The sequence below is a fragment of the Podarcis filfolensis genome (genome assembly GCF_964270895.1).
Source record: "Podarcis filfolensis genome assembly, chromosome: 13".
Classification (NCBI taxonomy): Eukaryota; Metazoa; Chordata; class Lepidosauria; order Squamata; family Lacertidae; genus Podarcis; species Podarcis filfolensis.
In genome coordinates this window covers 48980247-48998619 of record NC_139615.1, presented here as the reverse complement: position 1 = coordinate 48998619, position 18373 = coordinate 48980247, and the positions used below count along the sequence as shown (strand labels likewise).

The following is an 18373-nucleotide window of genomic DNA, read 5'->3' as shown; positions in this document are numbered from 1 at the left end:
TGAGGGCATGGAGAGCCCACTCGGAAGACAGAGTCCTTTCTTAAAGGGAGTTCTTGACCCTTCTTGTTGTTGTTTAGTCGTTTAGTCATGTCCAACTCTTCGTGACCCCCTGGACCAGAGCACGCCAGGCACTCCTGTCTTCCACTGCCTCCCGCAGTTTGGTCAGACTCATGTTTGTAGCTTCGACAACACTGTCCCACCATCTCGTCCTCTGCCGTCCCCTTCTCCTTGTGCCCTCCATCTTTCCCAACATCAGGGTCTTTTCCAGGGAGTCTTCTCTTCTCATGAGGTGGCCAAAGTATTGGAGCCTCAGCTTCAGGATCTGTCCTTCCAGTGAGAACTCAGGGCTGATTTCCTTTAGAATGGAGAGGTTTGCTCTTCTTGCAGTCCATGGGACTCTCAAGAGTCTCCTCCAGCACCATAATTCAAAAGCATCAGTTCTTTGGCGATCAGCCTTCTTTATGCTCCAGCTCTCACTTCCATACATCACTACTGGGAAAACCATAGCTTTTACTATACGGGCCTTTGTTGGCAAGGTGATGTCTCTACTTTTTAAGATGCTGTCTAGGTTTGTCATTGCTTTTCTCCCAAGAAGCAGGCATCTTTTAATTTCGTGGCTGCTGTCACTATCTGGAGTGATCATGGAGCCCAAGAAAGTAAAATCTCTCACTGCCTCCATTCTTCCCCTTCTATTTGCCAGGAGGTGATGGGACCAGTGGCCATGATCTTCGTTTTTTTGATGTTGAGCTTCAGACCATATTTTGCGCTCTCCTCTTTCACCCTCAATAAAAGGTTATTTAATTCCTCCTCACTATCTGCCATCAAGGTTGTGTCATCTGCCAACTGAGGTTGTTGATATTTCTTCCGGCGATCTTAATTCCGGCTAGGGATTCATGCAGCCCAGCCTTTCGCATGATGAATTCTGCATATAAGTTAAATAAGCAGGGAGACAATATACAGCCTTGTCGTACTCCTTTCCCAATTTTGAACCAATCAGTTGTTACCACCCACAGAAGGTAGCAGCTCTCATCTGGGATCTTTTCTTTCTGCTTCCAGCCTCTCACCCTGGGAGACCGACATTTCCCTGCCTCCCACCCAGGGTTTTCCCTTAACCATCTACCACATGCTTGGCTATACAATCCCTGGACATTAATGAAGGCCCGGAGCAGAAGGATACCAAAGAAAAGAGAAGAAAATGAAGAAGTGATACTGAGGGAGGGAGAAAAGGGCAGGAGAAAGAAGCAAGCTGAAAGAGAAGAAAAATGAAAGGACTTCCAATTTTCTATCTGCCAGCTGCATAAAAAAAGAAGACATTCAGTCCAAGATAAAATCAGTCTTCTCTACTTTCTGTTAAATAATGTTTCTTTTCAGTTGAAGTCTCTCAAAAACATTTCCTTTCTTTTCCCCACGAAAAGTCCAAGAGGGGTTCCTGAATTAGTATTATTGGTGGAGGTAAATATCAACCATGTCTTTTCTTTAAAATCCACTTTCCCTCCATAATTCTCACAACCATGCCTCCATATTCATTAATAGTAAATTCTTCCTTCCATGCCCATATTCAAATCTCTCCACTGCGATCACATATTGGAATCATATTCCATAATTCTTTTCTTGTTATATATCCTTTAATTCATGCCCAGTTCTGTATATTCAAATTTCATCTCTTGTGTTTCCATTTCTTCTGCATTTATCCTGATCTGCCCCTCCAGGGCTTTACATTTCTGTTTCTTCCAGTCTTTTCCAGAGATAGTAGCATAAATTTATAGATCATTCTCTGAATTTGCTCCAAATAGTATACAGAATACTTTCTTTCTTCCAGAACTGAACAGAAGACAGGACTGAAGCTTTCGCAAAGCATTTTTCCTCTCAACTCCATCAATACCAAATCTAGATGATTCTCCATCTCTCCATTTATGATTTTATCTTTCTCTTCTCCTCCAAACCCATGTATAAGAGGAATTTTCATTTCACCATCTGCTTTCTCCAATTTTGCTATTTCATCATCCAGTCCTGTCAGCTTTTCATCAATTTAGTCTGAAATCTCTAGGTAAGCTCGTTCCATTTTTCATTTCTTATCTCTGTGATTCATTTTTTGTCCCCCTCTGCTTTCATCTAATGTTGATCTGATCATTTTAAGTTGTTCAGCCATCAACTGTCAAACAATACCAACAGTCAATGGGAGATCCAAAAGTACCTGTGCCATACTGGATACTTCTGATGTTATTAACAACTCAGTTTCCAGGCGCAGACAGCAGAAAACGGCTTTGATCAGAGCATTTGAGGTTGTTCCCTTGAACACTCTTATTTCCAGAGTGATTTAATAGCCAATGTCTGGCTACTATATATCACCATATTGTGTTAGTGGAGAGCTGGCAGAAAGACAATCTGCAATTTCCTCTCCTGGAAATGAATCTGTCGTATTCCCCAATGGCACAATTCAAGATCTGATAAAGATTCTCCAGCATTGACAATTCGGGCTGAGGCTGATGGGAGCTGCCATCCACAAATATATGAATGGCACCACACTGGCTGTCTCTGGCACAGACCTTGAAATAACAAGGTATAGCTATTGGGCATGGATTTTCTTTGCATCCCTCATAGCAGATTTATATGTATGTGGAGCCTGATGCAGGCCTGAATATATGTGTCACTTGTCCTTGCCTCTGCCAGCACATCCTCACTCCTGTGCAACTTTTAAAGGGGCAGGAATCCTCTTAGGCCCTTCACCTTCCAACATCTTTTTATGCTTATATTTTGAAAATTAGTGAAGTAAATAGAAGGTTTAAGTAGAATAAGCAGCACAGCAAGTTTCACAATTTTCTAACTATATAATAAAATTGTAAGGCTGTCATGCTGTAGTTCATAGCCAATAGGCAGCCACGGCAACTGCAGTCATGACTGAACAACAGGCAGGTGAGCAAGTGAGCAGAGTGGGTGGTAGGTGGCCCAGGTAAGCATGGAAGGGTTGGGTGAACTGTGAGGAAATAGGCAAGGGGGTGGGTGAGGTGTAAGACAGCAGGGATTAGTCAGGTGTAAAGGAAGGAGAGGTTTTGGGAGAAGGAAGGTGGCAAAGGGTAGACTGGTAGGTAGGGTTGTTGAGCAAAGTAAGCAGGGGTGACAGCTCCAAGTAAATTCAAAAGCAGATTTACTATGTGGAATTCCAAATTAGCAAACTGGAATTTATTTTGTAATTTGGGACTATGTCATGCTGAAGCATTACTGAAGTGAAGCAGGCATGGGCCTACTCAGTGCCTGGACTGGATACCACTTGGATCTCCACCTAAGCTGCTCCAATGTTCTTTTCTTTTTAAAGAAAGAGGATATAAGTGGTCAGTACTGATTTTGTCTATTTTGGAAACTGACATGGATATAGGACACTGCCTTATATTGACTGAAACAACTGATGCAATGATGTCTACGGCAGCTCTCCATGGCTTCAAGCAGAGGTCTTTCTTGTTACACAAGAACCTTTTAACTGGAAATGGTGAGAACCCCACCGTCCTTCTCCATACAAAGCATGTACTTTTCCACAGAGCTATGGCCTCTCCCCTAAATATGACATTTTATACAAATCATTTTTTAGAAAAAATATTGCATTATGCTTAGAATTATTTCAACGGTGTCCACGATCTGAACAGGTTAGAATGATCTGGAAGGACTTTATGATGGACAGTGTTATGTTTATGGTTGTTCTGCCAAATATCTACTAACAAGAGGAATGCAAAAGTAATCAGAATCCAACTTAATGCCTTATGAATTAGTCTCATATTACATTTCAGTCTGGAAGCTATTTCCTCCAGGACAATTTTATATAACAAGGAATCGTCTCTGCGGTAGCTGGGTTATAGACTGCACACTATGTGCTGCATCTTTTTATTTATACAAACTCTGCAATAATCCAACTGTCTTTCTGCTTTGTTGGATGGTGTCTCAGTTGAGAAGCCCTTTAGACAATACTTGGCTTACAACTAGGCAACTATTTAACTAGGCTTCCAAATAAAGCCATGCTACTTGCCATTGAAAAAAATCATTAGTATATTCTCTCACTCCATTTATGTCCTGACATCTGTGGCTGGCAGATCACATTGATATTTCACAGTTTATAATGCTGAGAATAAATTTTTATCACTGTACAGTGGTACTTCGGGATGCGAACGGGATCCGTTCTGGAGCCCTGTTCGCATCCTGAGTAGAACGTAAGATGCGTCTGCGCGTTGCGTTTTGCTGCTTCCACGCATGTGCGTGATGTCATTTTGAGCATCTGCGCATGCGGCGAAACCCAGAAGTAATGTGCTCTGTTACTTCCGGGTCGCCACGGAGCGTAACTTGAAAATGCTCAACCTGAAGCACATTTAACCCGAGGTGTGACTGTATAGGAACAAATGTCCCTTTCTCATTGTACTGGTCCAACCCAGCAATTTTTGGCTCTCCAATATTTACCTTAAGTAGAATGTGTTTAAGTGCTATCCTAATCTAATGAGCATAAATTTCTATTTAAAAAAATTAAGAAGAACCCTGCTGGATCAGAAGGTCTATCTAGTTCAGCACCCTGTTCTTCCAGGAGCTAACAATGAGTATGGAAAGCCCACAAGCAAGACAGGAGCATATTACTCTTCTACTCACAATACCCAACAATTGGTATTCATAAGCCCACTTTTCTCTGAATACAAAAGCAGTGAAAAAATGCATATAAAGCAAATAATTGTAATCCTAGCAGAATTTACATCGGCAGAGAAGTTACAAACTAAACCAGAGGGGAAAAAAGAAGTGGACATGGGGTGTGTGTCAGGTGGACAGCCTGAAGGAGAGTTCAATAATCTGGCTGTGACAATAGAAAAGGTCAGTCCTCAGTACCCACCCAGTTAGTCTCTAAAGGCATGATCAGTAGCATGTGTATCTGCAGACCAAAGAAAGAGCAACTGTGTACGTGTGGAAGGGGTCCTTTAAATATCCTAGTCCATGTCATCTAGAGCATTAAAGGATAATATCAGCACTTTGAATTGGTTCCAGAAGCAAACATGAAGCCAGTAAAGTTGACGTTTTGTTTTATCTGTTCCTACAGAAGGTTCTGTTTGAAACTTACAGCTACATTTTAGTCCCAGTTGAAACTTCTGAACACAGTTCAAAGGCAGCCCCGCAAAGTGGCATGGTTCACACATAATGCTAATCCATAGTTTATTAAACCATAGCTTAGTGCTATGTGCAAACCCAGCCCAGCAATTTAACTATGGTTTAATAACTATGATTGAAGGTTGCTCATTAACCACATTCATAGTTGGTTTTTTAAACACTAGAGAACTTTGACCGTAGTTTAGTGCTGTATGTGGACTCACACTCCTCCATAGCTGTGGCTTCAGGAGCTGTCATTGCCCCAAAGCTAGAGCTGCGAGTGAAGAAGAGTAAACAAATTCAAACTGCAGAGATAACAGCAGGGAGAGAAACTATTCTATGACGTAACATAGTACCCTCCAGTTTTTGCTTTCATCAACTTTTCACTCATTTGGTCAAAAATCACAGGTGAAAACTGGATGTTGATCCAAATGTTCACCCAGTGTCCTTCCACAATGCATCATTCCATGTGTTGAGCATTTTAATGCACATCCTCATGTACGTTCTGGGGAAAGTGGTTGCAAATCGATACGTTTTTATGCATGGCTAGAGCTGTATCAGGACCTTTGTGTACAATGATTAACTGATGGTTTGGTTAACTTGTATAATCACTAATAGGTCGCAAAGAACAACAGTGTGTGCCAATGTGGTGTAGTACTTAGAATACTGTACCCAGGAGACCCAAGTTCGAATCTCCATTTAGCGATGAAACTCACTGGGTGACTTTGGGACAATCACTGTCTCTCAGCCTAACCTACCTCACAGGTCACTATGAGGATAAAACAGGGAGAGGGAGAACCATGCACATTTTCTTGAGCTTCTTGGAGAAAGGATGGGACATAAACATAACAAACGAACAATGGCTGTGCATAAGATGCTAGAGGCTGTTCAACCAACCACATCCTCTCAACCTTTGTCCTGTTTAGATCCAGCCGGAAGGGATTAACCAGGTGATTCCAATGTGTGGTGAATACATCTGTGCAAGAAGGGAGGGTTGCTGTGGTCCTCATGGAGGCTACAGTTTGCCTGCTCCCCAAGAAACCCAAGTAGAACCCAAAGTGTTTGACAACCATCGCTTGGTTGCAAGAATTCCTTTTTAAGGGTAAGTGCTCTAGACATCTGGGTCCCCAGATGTTGTTGAACTACAACTCCCATCACCTCTAGCTAGCAAGGCCAGAGCTCAGGGATGATGGGAGTTGTAGTCCAATGACATCTGGGGACCCACAGGTTGAGAACCGCTGCTCTAGAGGGTGGTAGCTCTTAATGCTTTTGGATGGAACCAATTATTTGGATTCATTCCAGGTTGGGAACCAGATCAGCTCTGGTTGTCCTGATGGAAGTCCTTTATTGAGAGGGTTGAAGAGAGTGACCTTGCTGGTTTTGTGGTGGTTCCACTTCTACCTGCAGGGCCATTTTCCAGAAAATAGCATTGGGAGACTGTACCTCAGCTCCATGGCAGTTATGCTGCGGGGTGCCTCGTCCCATTCTGTCCACAGTGCTGTTTAATATCTATTTGAAGCTACTAGTAGTGCTCATTAGATCTGGAGTGAGATGTCACCAAGATGCTGATGCAGGGGCATACCTAGGGGTTGGACAGGCTGACTCCCTGCTAAGGGCGAAGGCCCAGGAGGGGGCACAAAAATTATGCCTCTCCACTCTGACTCAGCTCCTCTGGCAAGGGGCTGGAGGAGGGAGCATGTCAATACAGCTCCTTCAATTTCATTAGTCAGGAGACACTGTCTGGGTTCTGGACAGTGGTTCGACACAGTGGTGAGTTGGATGGGAGCCTACAAGCTCTGGCTGAATCCTGATAAGTACTGTGTAAGTGAGCATTCCCAGGCTTGGAAATTGGGACTATTGCCTGTTCAGAACTGGGCCACCCTCCCTCTCATAGAACAGGAACGTAGCTTGGGGGTCCTCCTGGATTCAGCATTTTATGGGAGGCACAAGTAGCTTCCTTGGTGAGAACCACCTTACACTAGCTTCAGTTAGCGCAGCAACTGTTACTGCTCCTGGATGGGGATAGTTCGTCCCATGCACTAACACCCCTAGGTCTGAACGATTGCAATGCACTCTACATGGTACAGAACATGGCAGCCTGCTAGAAACTGCACTGGCTACTGCTGCTACTGAATCAGCTTCAAGGTGCTTGTATTGACATTAAAACCGCTAAACATCTTAGGACATAGAAACCTGGCAGAGAACCTGCACCCCATATAGTCCTGCTTGTGCTTTAAAGATCAGTAGAGGATATCCCTCTGGTGGTGCCTGAAATTCAGTATACAGTGACATGGAAGAGGGTACCCCCAGTGCAAGCACCCCAATTGTGTAACCCCCTTCCTAGAAGGCCGGTGCTAAGTTTTTAAGTTTTCTGTGCCAGCTAAAGACCTATTTATTTACTCAGGCCTCTGGGCGATTTGCTGTCCACTCAGTTGGATGTGATGAAATTTCACTGATGTTATTAATTTGCTTTTACTATGCTTGTTTTTAATGCTTTAAGGTTGAAACCCACTGTGGGATGCTTTTTTGGTAGCGAAGAGCAGGCCGTACAGTACATATTTTAAATACTTTTAGAGTGGGGCTGTGGCAGTGCAGATGTTGCGGTGGTCCAATTGCCACCATCTTTGGCCATTGGTTATGCTAGCTGGGAATAATGAGAGTTGGGAGCCCAACGTCAGGAAAGCATTCTTTTACAGACCAATCTAAAATATTTTGAAAGCTTTAGAAATTAACTCAAAGAGCTAAATTATATTGGCTCTCACCTAGTATTTTAATGACAACTAATGAAGATCACCCCTTCACACACACTTCTAAAATCTTCAAGCAGCCCTGAGGCAACGACAATGACAAACTGGAACAGGATAAAAGTATTGAAAGACACTGAATTAAAAGAATTGGGCTTCTGAAGCCATATTTTGGTGTTCAAACCAACACTTCTTACATTTTGCTGCAATGAAGTTTACTATTCCGGTTTGTTCTCGGAAGACCTCCACTGACTACATGAGGCAGCTTGAAAGACTGCTGGCTCTTTTGACTCAGCTAGGCTAGAATAGGCAGGGTAGAATAATTTAATCATTCCTACAAATCTAGAAGTGGTGGGCGTAAATGCAATTCTGACAACCTCTGAGATCAGCAAGGTGCTCAACAACAATGCAGCTCTTGCTAGGCTCTACCAACCCACCACATGTGGCTTCAAGGACAGGTGGCAGGGAATGGATCTGAGTGGTTGCCATGTGCAGGGTACATTTTTTGATCCTGTTGTTGGGAAGAGGTCATGATTCCATAAGTACAGGTGGGGTGGCCTAGTAAAGGGAAGGCCAATAGCTGAAGAAACCATGGCATGAGGGGGAGCTTGTGCTAGTATACAAAACTGTTGTTGCTAAGAAACCACATGGAGGAAAGGCTCAGGATGCAACAGCCTTCAGGGAAGAAAGCGGGACAGTCCTGATCAAAACCAAAAGCTGCCTACCAAGAACAGCTACAATTTGCAATTTCATTATAGTATTGAACTGTCTGATAGCCTAATGCCCACAGAAATAGAAATCCAGGAACTCCTATCCCTTACCTGACAATGCTTCCTTTTTCTCTTCACCCTGACACATTTTAATAGTTACACCAGAGTCCAGAGGTGGATTTTAAATTTTATTTACTCTAGAAAGTGCCTTCAACAGTCTATCCTTATGGGGGTCTCTCAGGCCACCTGTAAGGAGGCCGCAAACCACCAGCCAATCATAAATCTGGAACACTCAGCATGTACAATTTACTGAGATTGTAATGTATTTGCTTTGTGACAAAATTCAGAGTATTTTTAAAGCAGGAGTGGTCAACGTGTGTCACTCCAGATGTTGTTGCATTCCCAGCAGCCCCAGTCAGCTTGGTCAGGGAATGATGACAGAGTTCAACAGCATCTGAAGGGCCACTGCTTTCTTATACATTTTAAGGGCCAGAGTGGAAAATGTCGGGGGAAATGGCATTAGTCAAAAATAGGATTGCGGTCAACACCCAAATACCAGAAATGTGTTGCCATCATGGAGATAAATGCCAGTACTATTATTCAGGGGATGCTCTTTTATGCTTATTTACTTTATTGGTAAACATTCTATAAAATGCTCAAGATTGTATATAGTACTAAAAACACTTAAAAGATAAATAATATGCAATGGGCTATTTGGTCTTTTGAGAAGAAATTTATTCTAGCAACATCCTATCACTGTGATCCATGCGACGGTCACCTCCAGACTGGATTATTGTAACTCGCTCTACCTGGGGCTGCCCTTGAGACTGACCCAGAAACTCCAGCGGGTGCAGAATGCCGCGGCGAGACTCCTTATGGGGTCTTCGCTGCGAGATCACATTCATCCGGTACTATACCAGCTGCACTGGCTCCCGGTGGAGTACAGGATCAGGTTTAAGGTGCTGGTTTTAACCTTTAAAGCCCTATACAGCCTAGGACCCTCGTACCTACAGGACCGCCTCTCCTGGTATGTCCCACAGAGGAACATACGGTCTGCAAATAAAAACATCCTGAAGATCCCAGGCCACAGAGAGGTTAGGCTGGCCTCAACTAGAGCCAGGGCTTTCTCGGCCGCGGCTCCAATCTGGTGGAACGCTCTGTCACAAGAGACTAGGGCCCTGCGCAACCTGACATCTTTCCGCAGGGCCTGCAAGACAGAGCTGTTCCACCAGGCCTTTGGTCAGGGCGCAACCTGACCCCCTCCCTCTGGCAATCTGCACAGAATTTTGCTTAATGGTTGCCATCAATTTGATTTTAATTAATTTTATAATGAAATGTTTTTAGAACGTTGGATTACTGTTTGTTGTTAGCCGCCCTGAGCCCAGCTTCGGCTGGGGAGGGCGGGATATAAAGAAATTTATTATTATTATTATTATTATTATTATTATTATTATTATTATTATTATTATTATCAGCTTTGATCCTCTGGTCATGTAAAATAATAATTCTTTGCTATATTTAGAAAGAAATTACACATATGTCTATCTCAGAGCCAGAAATTTGGGTATCCGTGCATTAATCCCTTGTACAGAGGTGCCAGCTAGGAATTTACTAGCTAGCTGTATCTAGTATTATACCCTGAGGTGCTTATGGAGAAGACCAAACCAAGCATGCAACTTGTCACTCCTCTATTGCAGAAAGCAAGAAGTAATGACAACTCCTGGATGAGCACATGCGTAACAAACAAATGCAATGGTATGGCAGGTTCCACATCCAGGGCACACATCCCTCCCCTTCTACTTTAGGGTCAGTAGCCCTTCAATGCTGCACACAAGGCCATGGCATGTATGCAACTGCCTCCATGCTAGGATTCACAAGATAATTGCAAACTTGGGTCAGCTTTATAAGAGAATTAGCTTTATTCTCCATGACTTTGCATACCAGTAGCTACTACTCATGATGGTTATGTAAAATGTCCAGTATCAGAGGCAAAATGGCTGGAGATCACATGCAGAGGAGGGCTAGGGCACTCATATCCTGCTTATGGGATTCCAACAGGAATATAGTAATCCACTGTGAGCACAGACTGCTACACTACACGGACCTTTGGAATGGTCCAGCAGGGGGCTTATTATGCGCTCAGGTTTATGCCATGTCTTATCAACTGCGGCTCTAGAGAAAAATCATGGATAAACCTCCTAGTAGCACAATAAAACTATTATCACATTTGCAAAACTAAGCAGGGTCCAGAATGGTTTCAAACTGGATGGGGGACCATGTGTTGAGATTTCTGCACTGCAGGGGGCTGCACTAGATTACCCTTGGAGTCTGTTCCAACTCTACAATTCTAGGATGCTATAAAACTGCCACCATATCATGCTCCACAGACAGCACTCGGCTTTTTGGCTTAAGGGTCATCAGCCCCATTCTAGAGTGCCCCTGGTGGAGCATGACAGACTGCCTGCAGTCACTTTGAGCACCCGCCGCCCTCAAAGGAGGCAGTGTTGTAGCAGTGGACTGAAGACTTCCGCACTCTGGTCCGCCCCCCAACTTGCCCAAGAGAGCAGTTCAAATTTGTGGATAGTAGGCTATAGGGCAATTCATAGCAGCCAGCAGGGGATGGTACAAGGCCTTTTGCCCACAAGGGGCAAGAGGGATAGCCATGATGGGCTACTGAAGGAATGGGTTTCTGTGCAGTCAGTTTGAAACTGACCCAAAATCCCCATTTTTCCTCCTTCAAGGGAGCATTTCTAAAATGCTCTAACTTGAGCTCTTGAGCCCAAACCCAGCTGTATAAACAAGTGCTCAAAGCTCTCTCCCTTATCAGTCCGTGACGGCAATGAGTGGCCTTGCCAGTTCCAGTAGAGCAGGGATGACGCGTCTGGGTCTTATCTTACATCCTCACCACAAAGATGCACAGACCTTGTCAAGTCTGACGAGACCTGGGAACGGCGCCAGGAGTTGGTGACCTCCTGCCCCAAGATAAGAGTATAAGAACAGGAACAACCTTTTATGGTCAAGAGTGCCGGAACAGGAATAACTGTTTATGGTCATGGATGTCAACTTGCGTGTATAAACTGACGTGCTTGAATTCCCAGGGAAGGGGGGAGAGGGTGCCTGGAGGATATATATACTGCATGAAATTTCTCATTTCTTTGGACTTGCTGTGAGCTGACCACGCAAGTGCCTTCTGCTATCCGGAGAGCAGAATAAACTCTTTCTCTGAATCAACCTCGGTGTCATTTGACTTCCTCCCTCCCTTCCTCCCCACCAGTCGGTAAAGTCTAATAAGGCTACACTACAACTACAGCCCACCCTATGACTGGGTAAGCAACCACTGCTGTACTTGTAGAGAGAAAGTGCAGGTATTCTTCTCGGCCTCCACTTCCCATGACCTCTGAGGCTTGCAATCCAGTGTCCCATCAGCACAAGGGCTTCTGCTTGAGCAGAACTTCCTCCCTCTTGCCACGCTCTTCACAAGTCTGCTCTGGAGGACTGGGCGAACCCCTAAAGCAGATTTAGGGAGGGGGTGGGGAAGGCAAGTGGGAGAAGTCTGGCTGCACAAAAAGAAATCCTTGTGCTGGCAGGATGGTTACTTAGCACTGTACTGGATACAACTGAAAGCCTTCCATAGCTAAGTGACTCAGAAGGGAAAGAGAGTAGAGGCTAAGGCTACAACTGTGCAATAATCAGTGGCAAGGCATAATCTACCTAATACACAGTATACATACAAATGCAACCTTACTTGCCCTATACTATAAAAAGATGAGCTTATTCCCTTCACAGGGAAAGTATATGTGGCAAAGTATATGTGGGGAACTAAAATGAACCAAAAACCTGTGCCAGAAGAAAACCTGAATCATTATTTGGCTAGATCTCCCCGATAGCTCAGTCAACAGAGCAGGAGGCTCTTAATCTCAGAGTTGTGGGTTATTATTTGAATTTATATACCGCCCTATACCCAGAGGTCTCAGGGCAGTTCACAGAACAAAATCAAAATATAAAACCACAAAATATATACAGTGGTACCTCGGTTTTTGAACGTACTCCATTCTGGAAGACTGTTCCAAACGTTCGAAAACCGAAACCTCAATAGCCGACAGCTAGGTCTCAGGATCCTACACTGAGTGGAAGCCGCATGGCGTGTTCAACTTCCAAGGCGTGTTCGAAAACTGAAGCATTTAATTCCAGGTTTACAGCATTCGAAAACCAAAACGTTTGTCAACAGAGATGTTCAAAAACCAAGGTACCACTGTAATCAGTGCAACCCAATAACTCCCCCCCCCAAACCCGCACATTTTAAAAGGGCATAGGATGTCAAAAGGGCATAGGTTCCAGCCCTCATGTTGGACAAAAGAATCCTGCAAGAGGTTGGAACAGATGAAATTTGTTTTCTGTGCAACTCTACAATTCTATGAACCTTAAAGATTAATTTGTTACCAGACTAAAGGGTTCGTGTGCAGTAGTATACCCACTAGCTTCAACCTGAAAAAGTGCATTTATTCCTACTCATATGTACATTTCAAATTTTTTGTTTTGTTTTACATTTGGACCAGATGACCCTGTGGGTCCTTTCCAACTCTACAATTCTATACAGTCGTACCTTGGATCCCGAACACCTTGGTATTCGGACATTTTGGCTCCTGAACGCCGCAAACTGGTGAGTGCTCTGGTTCGCGAACGTTCTTTGGAACTGGAACGTCCAAGGGGTTTCCACGGCTTCCGATTGGCTGCAGGACCTACCTGCAGCCAATCAGAAGCCGTGCTTTGGTTTCAGAACGTTTTGGAAGTTGAACGGACTTCCGGAATGGATTCCGTTCAACTTCCAAGGTACGACTGTACTTTGGGATTGACTTGGTTTCTACATTAGTTCCTTATAAGAGTCTGAGAAGTAAAAGGCAAAAGGCCTGCCATTTCAAGGGTTAAGGGTATAATTTACTGGAATTTAGGACAACTGTTAATACTGAATGCTATTTTTATTTCATACATGCTTCATGGAGCTTATGAGTTACAAAATTATGTAAGTTGTTATTAATCTTATTTGCCTCTCACCATGAATACCAAGGGCAGGTTACAACTGTGTAAAAGCAATGATAAAAATCAGTTTTAAAAATTTATGATCAGAATAGGGTGGATCTGGGGGAAAGGCAACTTGTTCCAACCTTGTAGTGGTTCACACTAACTTGCAGTAAGTATGAATCATACACTTCCCTATATGGACTGGAACTGACCTGAATCCAGAGGCATACTGAACCAGTTGTCAGCCTTTACCAGCCTAAAAGGCTGCAGCTTTGATATGACAACATACAACCCCTGGAAGCCAAATACTACCCTACATAAAAAGATTTAAAAATTGTCCAGTAGCAGCTTAGAGACCAAGTTTATTCTGACGAAAGATAATACCCAGAACAAACTAAGTTGGTCTCTAAGGTGCTACTGGGCAATTTTTTAATTTCGACTGCATCAGACCAAACGGCTACCTACCTGAAACTACCCTACATAGTGCAGTATCTTCATTTGGGAGGAGTCATCACTACATGCAGAAGCATGGAATACCACCCAGTGAAACAAGGAATCTGAAGATATTACAGAAAGATGGGGGCTCGGGGAAGGGCAGTTGGAAGTCTGTCTAGATGATAATCAATGACAAGATGATATTCTTCTCTCCCTTAATTCTGACCCAAATGCTCTCTAAATTAAGGGAGAGAAGAATAACAGTGACCTCATTGTGGGAGTTTACTATAGATCCCCAAGCCAAACGGAGGACATAGATGATGCCTTCCTGGAACAGATGGCCAAACATGCAAAAGGAAGGGAGATAGTAGTAATGGGGGACTTCAATTACCCAGATATTTGTTGGATGTCAAACTCAGCCAAGAGCATAAGGTCAAACAGATTCCTCACTGGCCTTGCAGACAACTTCATTGTCCTGAAAGTGGGAGAAGCAACAAGAGGAACAGCCATTTTAGATCTGGTCCTAACCAATGTTGATGACCTGGTTAGTGGGGTAGAAGTGGAAGGATCATTAGGCGCAAGTGATCATGGTCTTCTGAAGTTTACTATACAGCGGAAAGGAGCAGCCAAGCATACTAGGACTCAATTTCTTGACTTTAAGAAAGCTGACTTCATAAAACTTAGGGAAGTGCTGGGTGAGATCCCATGGACAGTAAAACTAAAAGGAAAGGGAGTTCATGATGGCTGGGAGTTTGTTAAGAAGGAGATAGTAAAAGCACAACTTTAGGCAATACCAATGAGACGGAAACATGGAAGGTACCTAAAGAAGCCAGGGTGGCTATCTAAAGAACTTTTAACTGAGTTAAGATTAAAAAAGGATGTGTACAAAAAATGGAAAAGGGGGGAAACCACCAAAGAGGAATTCAAACAAACAGCCAGCACGTGTAGACACAAAGTCAGAAAAGCTAAAGCACAGAATGAACTCAGGCTTGCTAGAGAGGTTAAAAGCAACAAAAAAGGCTTTTATCGGTATGTTCGTAGCAAAAGGAAGAACAAAGAAACAGTGGGGTCACTCAGAGGAGAAGATGGTGAGATGCAAACAGGGGACACAGAAAAGGCTGAACTCCTCAATGCCTTCTTTGCCTCAGTCTTCTCCGATAAAGAAAACAATGCCCGACCTGAAGAATTTGGAGCAAATGATTCAGCAGAGGAAACACAGCCCAGAATAACTAAGGAGATAGTACAAGAATACTTGGCTAGTCTAGATGTATTCAAGTCTCCAGGGCCAGATGAACTGCATCCAAGAGTATTAAAAGAACTGGCAGATGTGATTTCAGAACCACTGGCAGTCATCTTTGAGAATTCCTGGAGAACAGGCGAAGTCCCGGCAGACTGGAGGAGGGCAAATGTTGTCCCTATTTTCAAAAAGGGGAAAAGAGAGGACCCAAATAATTACCGTCCAGTCAGTCTGACATCAATACCAGGGAAGATTCTGGAGAAGATCATTAAGCAAACAGTCTGTGAGCACCTAGAAAGGAATGCTGTGATCACCAATAGTCAGCATGGATTTCTGAAAAATAAGTCATGTCAGACTAACCTGATCTTGTTTTTTGACAGAGTTACAAGCCTGGTAGATGAAGGGAACGCAGTGGATGTAGCCTACCTTGATTTCAGCAAGGCATTTGACAAGGTGCCCCATGATATTCTTGTAAAGAAGCTGGTAAAATGCGGTCTTGACTATGCTACCACTCAGTGGATTTGTAACTGGCTGACTGACAGAACCCAAAGGGTGCTCATCAACGGTTCCTCTTCATCCTGGAGAAGAGTGACTAGTGGGGTGCCACAGGGTTCTGTCTTGGGCCCGGTCTTATTCAACATCTTTATCAACGACTTGGATGATGGACTCAAGGGCATCCTGATCAAACTTGCAGATGACACCAAACTGGAAGGGGTGGCTAACACCCCAGAGGACAGGATCACACTTCAAAACCACCTTGACAGATTAGAGAACTGGGCCAAAACAAACAAGATGAATTTTAACAGGGAGAAATGTAAAGTATTGCACTTGGGCAAAAAAAATGAGAGGCACAAATACAAGATGGGTGACACCTGGCTTGAGAGCACTACATGTGAAAAGGATCTAGGAGTCTTGGTTGACCACAAACTTGACATGAGCCAACAGTGTGACGCGGCAGCTAAAAAAGCCAATGCAATTCTGGGCTGCATCAATAGTATAGCATCTAGATCAAGGGAAGTAATAGTGCCACTGTATTCTGCTCTGGTCAGACCTCACCTGGAGTACTGTGTCCAGTTCTGGGCACCACAGTTCAAGAAGGACACTGACAAACTGGAACGTGTCCAGAGGAGGGCAACCAAAATGGTCAAAGGCCTGGAAACGATGCCTTATGAGGAACGGCTAAGGGAGCTGGGCATGTTTAGCCTGGAGAAGAGGAGGTTAAGGGGTGATATGATAGCCATGTTCAAATATATTAAAGGATGTCACATAGAGGAGGGAGAAAGGTTGTTTTCTGCTGCTCCAGAGAAGCGGACACGGAGCAATGGATCCAAACTACAAGAAAGAAGATTCCACCTAACATTAGGAAGAACTTCCTGACAGTAAGAGCTGTTCGACAGTGGAATTTGCTGCCAAGGAGTGTGGTGGAGTCTCCTCCTTTGGAGGTCTTTAAGCAGAGGCTTGACAACCATATGTCAGGAGTGCTCTGATGGTGTTTCCTGCTTGGCAGGGGGTTGGACTCGATGGCCCTTGTGGTCTCTTCCAACTCTATGATTCTATGATTCTATTCTATGAATAAAAATAGGTTGCCTTTCTTGGAGGTGGCAAAAATCAGATGTGTGGCCAGAAGAAACAGATTTGTACCATGCATCATGAACATGCACATGATACAGAAATCCTGGGAAGGGTTGTAAGGAATTCTACATCCTCTGTCCCTAGCATGCTACTCACTGCAATTTTTCCATTTCCTATAATCTATGACAAGACATGAGCCACAAGAATCCAAAGTAGAGGAAAGTGGGGAAGGAAGCATGTAAAACTAATTTTTTAAGAAGTTACATAATCTATCCTGCACAGAAGTTTGATTTATCAGCACAAGATTCTGTTTTTTCTTCCCACCACCTGATTAATGTATATTTATGGCTCTATCACAGGAGACCAGGGCCCTGCGGGACTTGACATCCTTCCACAGGGCCTGTAAGACGGAGCTGTTCCGCCTGGCCTTCAGTCTGGGCCGTTTGACCCCCCTCTATGGGACCCTGTAAGTTACCTCTTTAGCCCTTTTATTGGCTCATGTGGGACAAACATGAATAGCTGACCCCTATGGGCAGTCATTTAATTTTATCCTGATTCTAATTTTTAAGCTGTATTTTAATCATATGTTTTAATGTATTTGATATTTGATGTTACAGATAGGTAGCCGTGTTGGTCTGCCATAGTCAAAACAAAACAAAAAAAATTTCCTTCCAGTAGCACCTTAAAGACCAACTAAGTTAGTTCTTGGTATGAGCTTTCGTGTGCATGCACACTTCTTCAGATACACAGATACCAAGAACTAACTTAGTTGGTCTTTAAGGTGCTACTGGAAGGAAAAAAAATTTTTTTTGTTTTGATATTTGATGTTAGCCGCCCTGAGCCCGGTCTTGGCCGGGGAGGGTGTGGTATAAATATTTACTTACTTATTTACTTAATTATGTGCATATGCCTACTAATAGCCGTTTTTCAAAGTTCCCACTTGGCCCTTGAAAACTGCCTCCAACGTGGAGATATCCGGGTACAGATGGGCTTCTCCCATGGCCTACCACTGAGTTCACCAGGCAGCTTTCATTTCCACCCAATGTTGCCCCTAAATGTACCAATGTTAATAGCTAACAGCCATTCACATGAATTTATATTTTCCTATGTCATGCCACACTTGCAAACAATAGCTTACTGTCAAAACCTCCTAAGTTATTCTGCTCACACTGAGAGAGCAACTAGATGTGAAAGTTTTATTTCTATTTTTTAATCACAATGAAGTTAAATTCTATCACAACTGCTGTGTTAGCTGCAAAATTGGGCCATCACTCTGACATGGGTGGCCCAACCTCCACTAAAGTGACTCCACAAAGGGGCCTACACAGAGATGGAATTTCTTCTTTACTCTGTATTATGCAAACCCTCTCTTCACGCTTGACTGACAGGCACTACAATCCTTTTTCACAGGTTTAAGTTGTGAAAGAATGGTTTCAGCTTGCTATTCACATGGGAGCACAAATGATTAGGCTGACTTATTTCAATGGATGCATGCACACTTAACATTGTTAGATTTTGACGACAAATTGCAGCTATGCAAATCAGTT

General features: G+C 43.5%; 2 protein-coding genes across 16 annotated transcripts in view; one reads left to right on the top strand and one right to left on the bottom strand.

The window, feature by feature from the left end:
• The window catches only part of RPRD1A (regulation of nuclear pre-mRNA domain containing 1A), a 44402-nt gene that overhangs the window by 8583 nt on the left and 17446 nt on the right, over nucleotides 1-18373 (bottom strand). The gene's annotated exons all lie outside the window — the stretch shown is intronic.
• The window catches only part of LOC310748117 (uncharacterized protein), a 37135-nt gene that overhangs the window by 9212 nt on the left and 9550 nt on the right, over nucleotides 1-18373 (top strand). For 4 of the 12 annotated variants that reach the window (XR_014541095.1, XR_014541096.1, XR_014541101.1 and 1 more), the window contains exons 2-4: nucleotides 3374-3484; nucleotides 13120-13223; nucleotides 17186-17292. Coding sequence is in view for 1 of the 12 variants with exons in the window: in XM_083583704.1 (XP_083439830.1) it covers nucleotides 3364-3484; nucleotides 13120-13223; nucleotides 17186-17292 (332 nt within the window). In the remaining 11 variants the exon portion in view is untranslated. Of the gene's footprint in view, nucleotides 1-611; nucleotides 3485-13119; nucleotides 13224-17185; nucleotides 17293-18373 lie in introns of those variants that run through there. The other 8 variants (XR_014541094.1, XR_014541099.1, XR_014541100.1 and 5 more) reach the window with 4 other exon arrangements.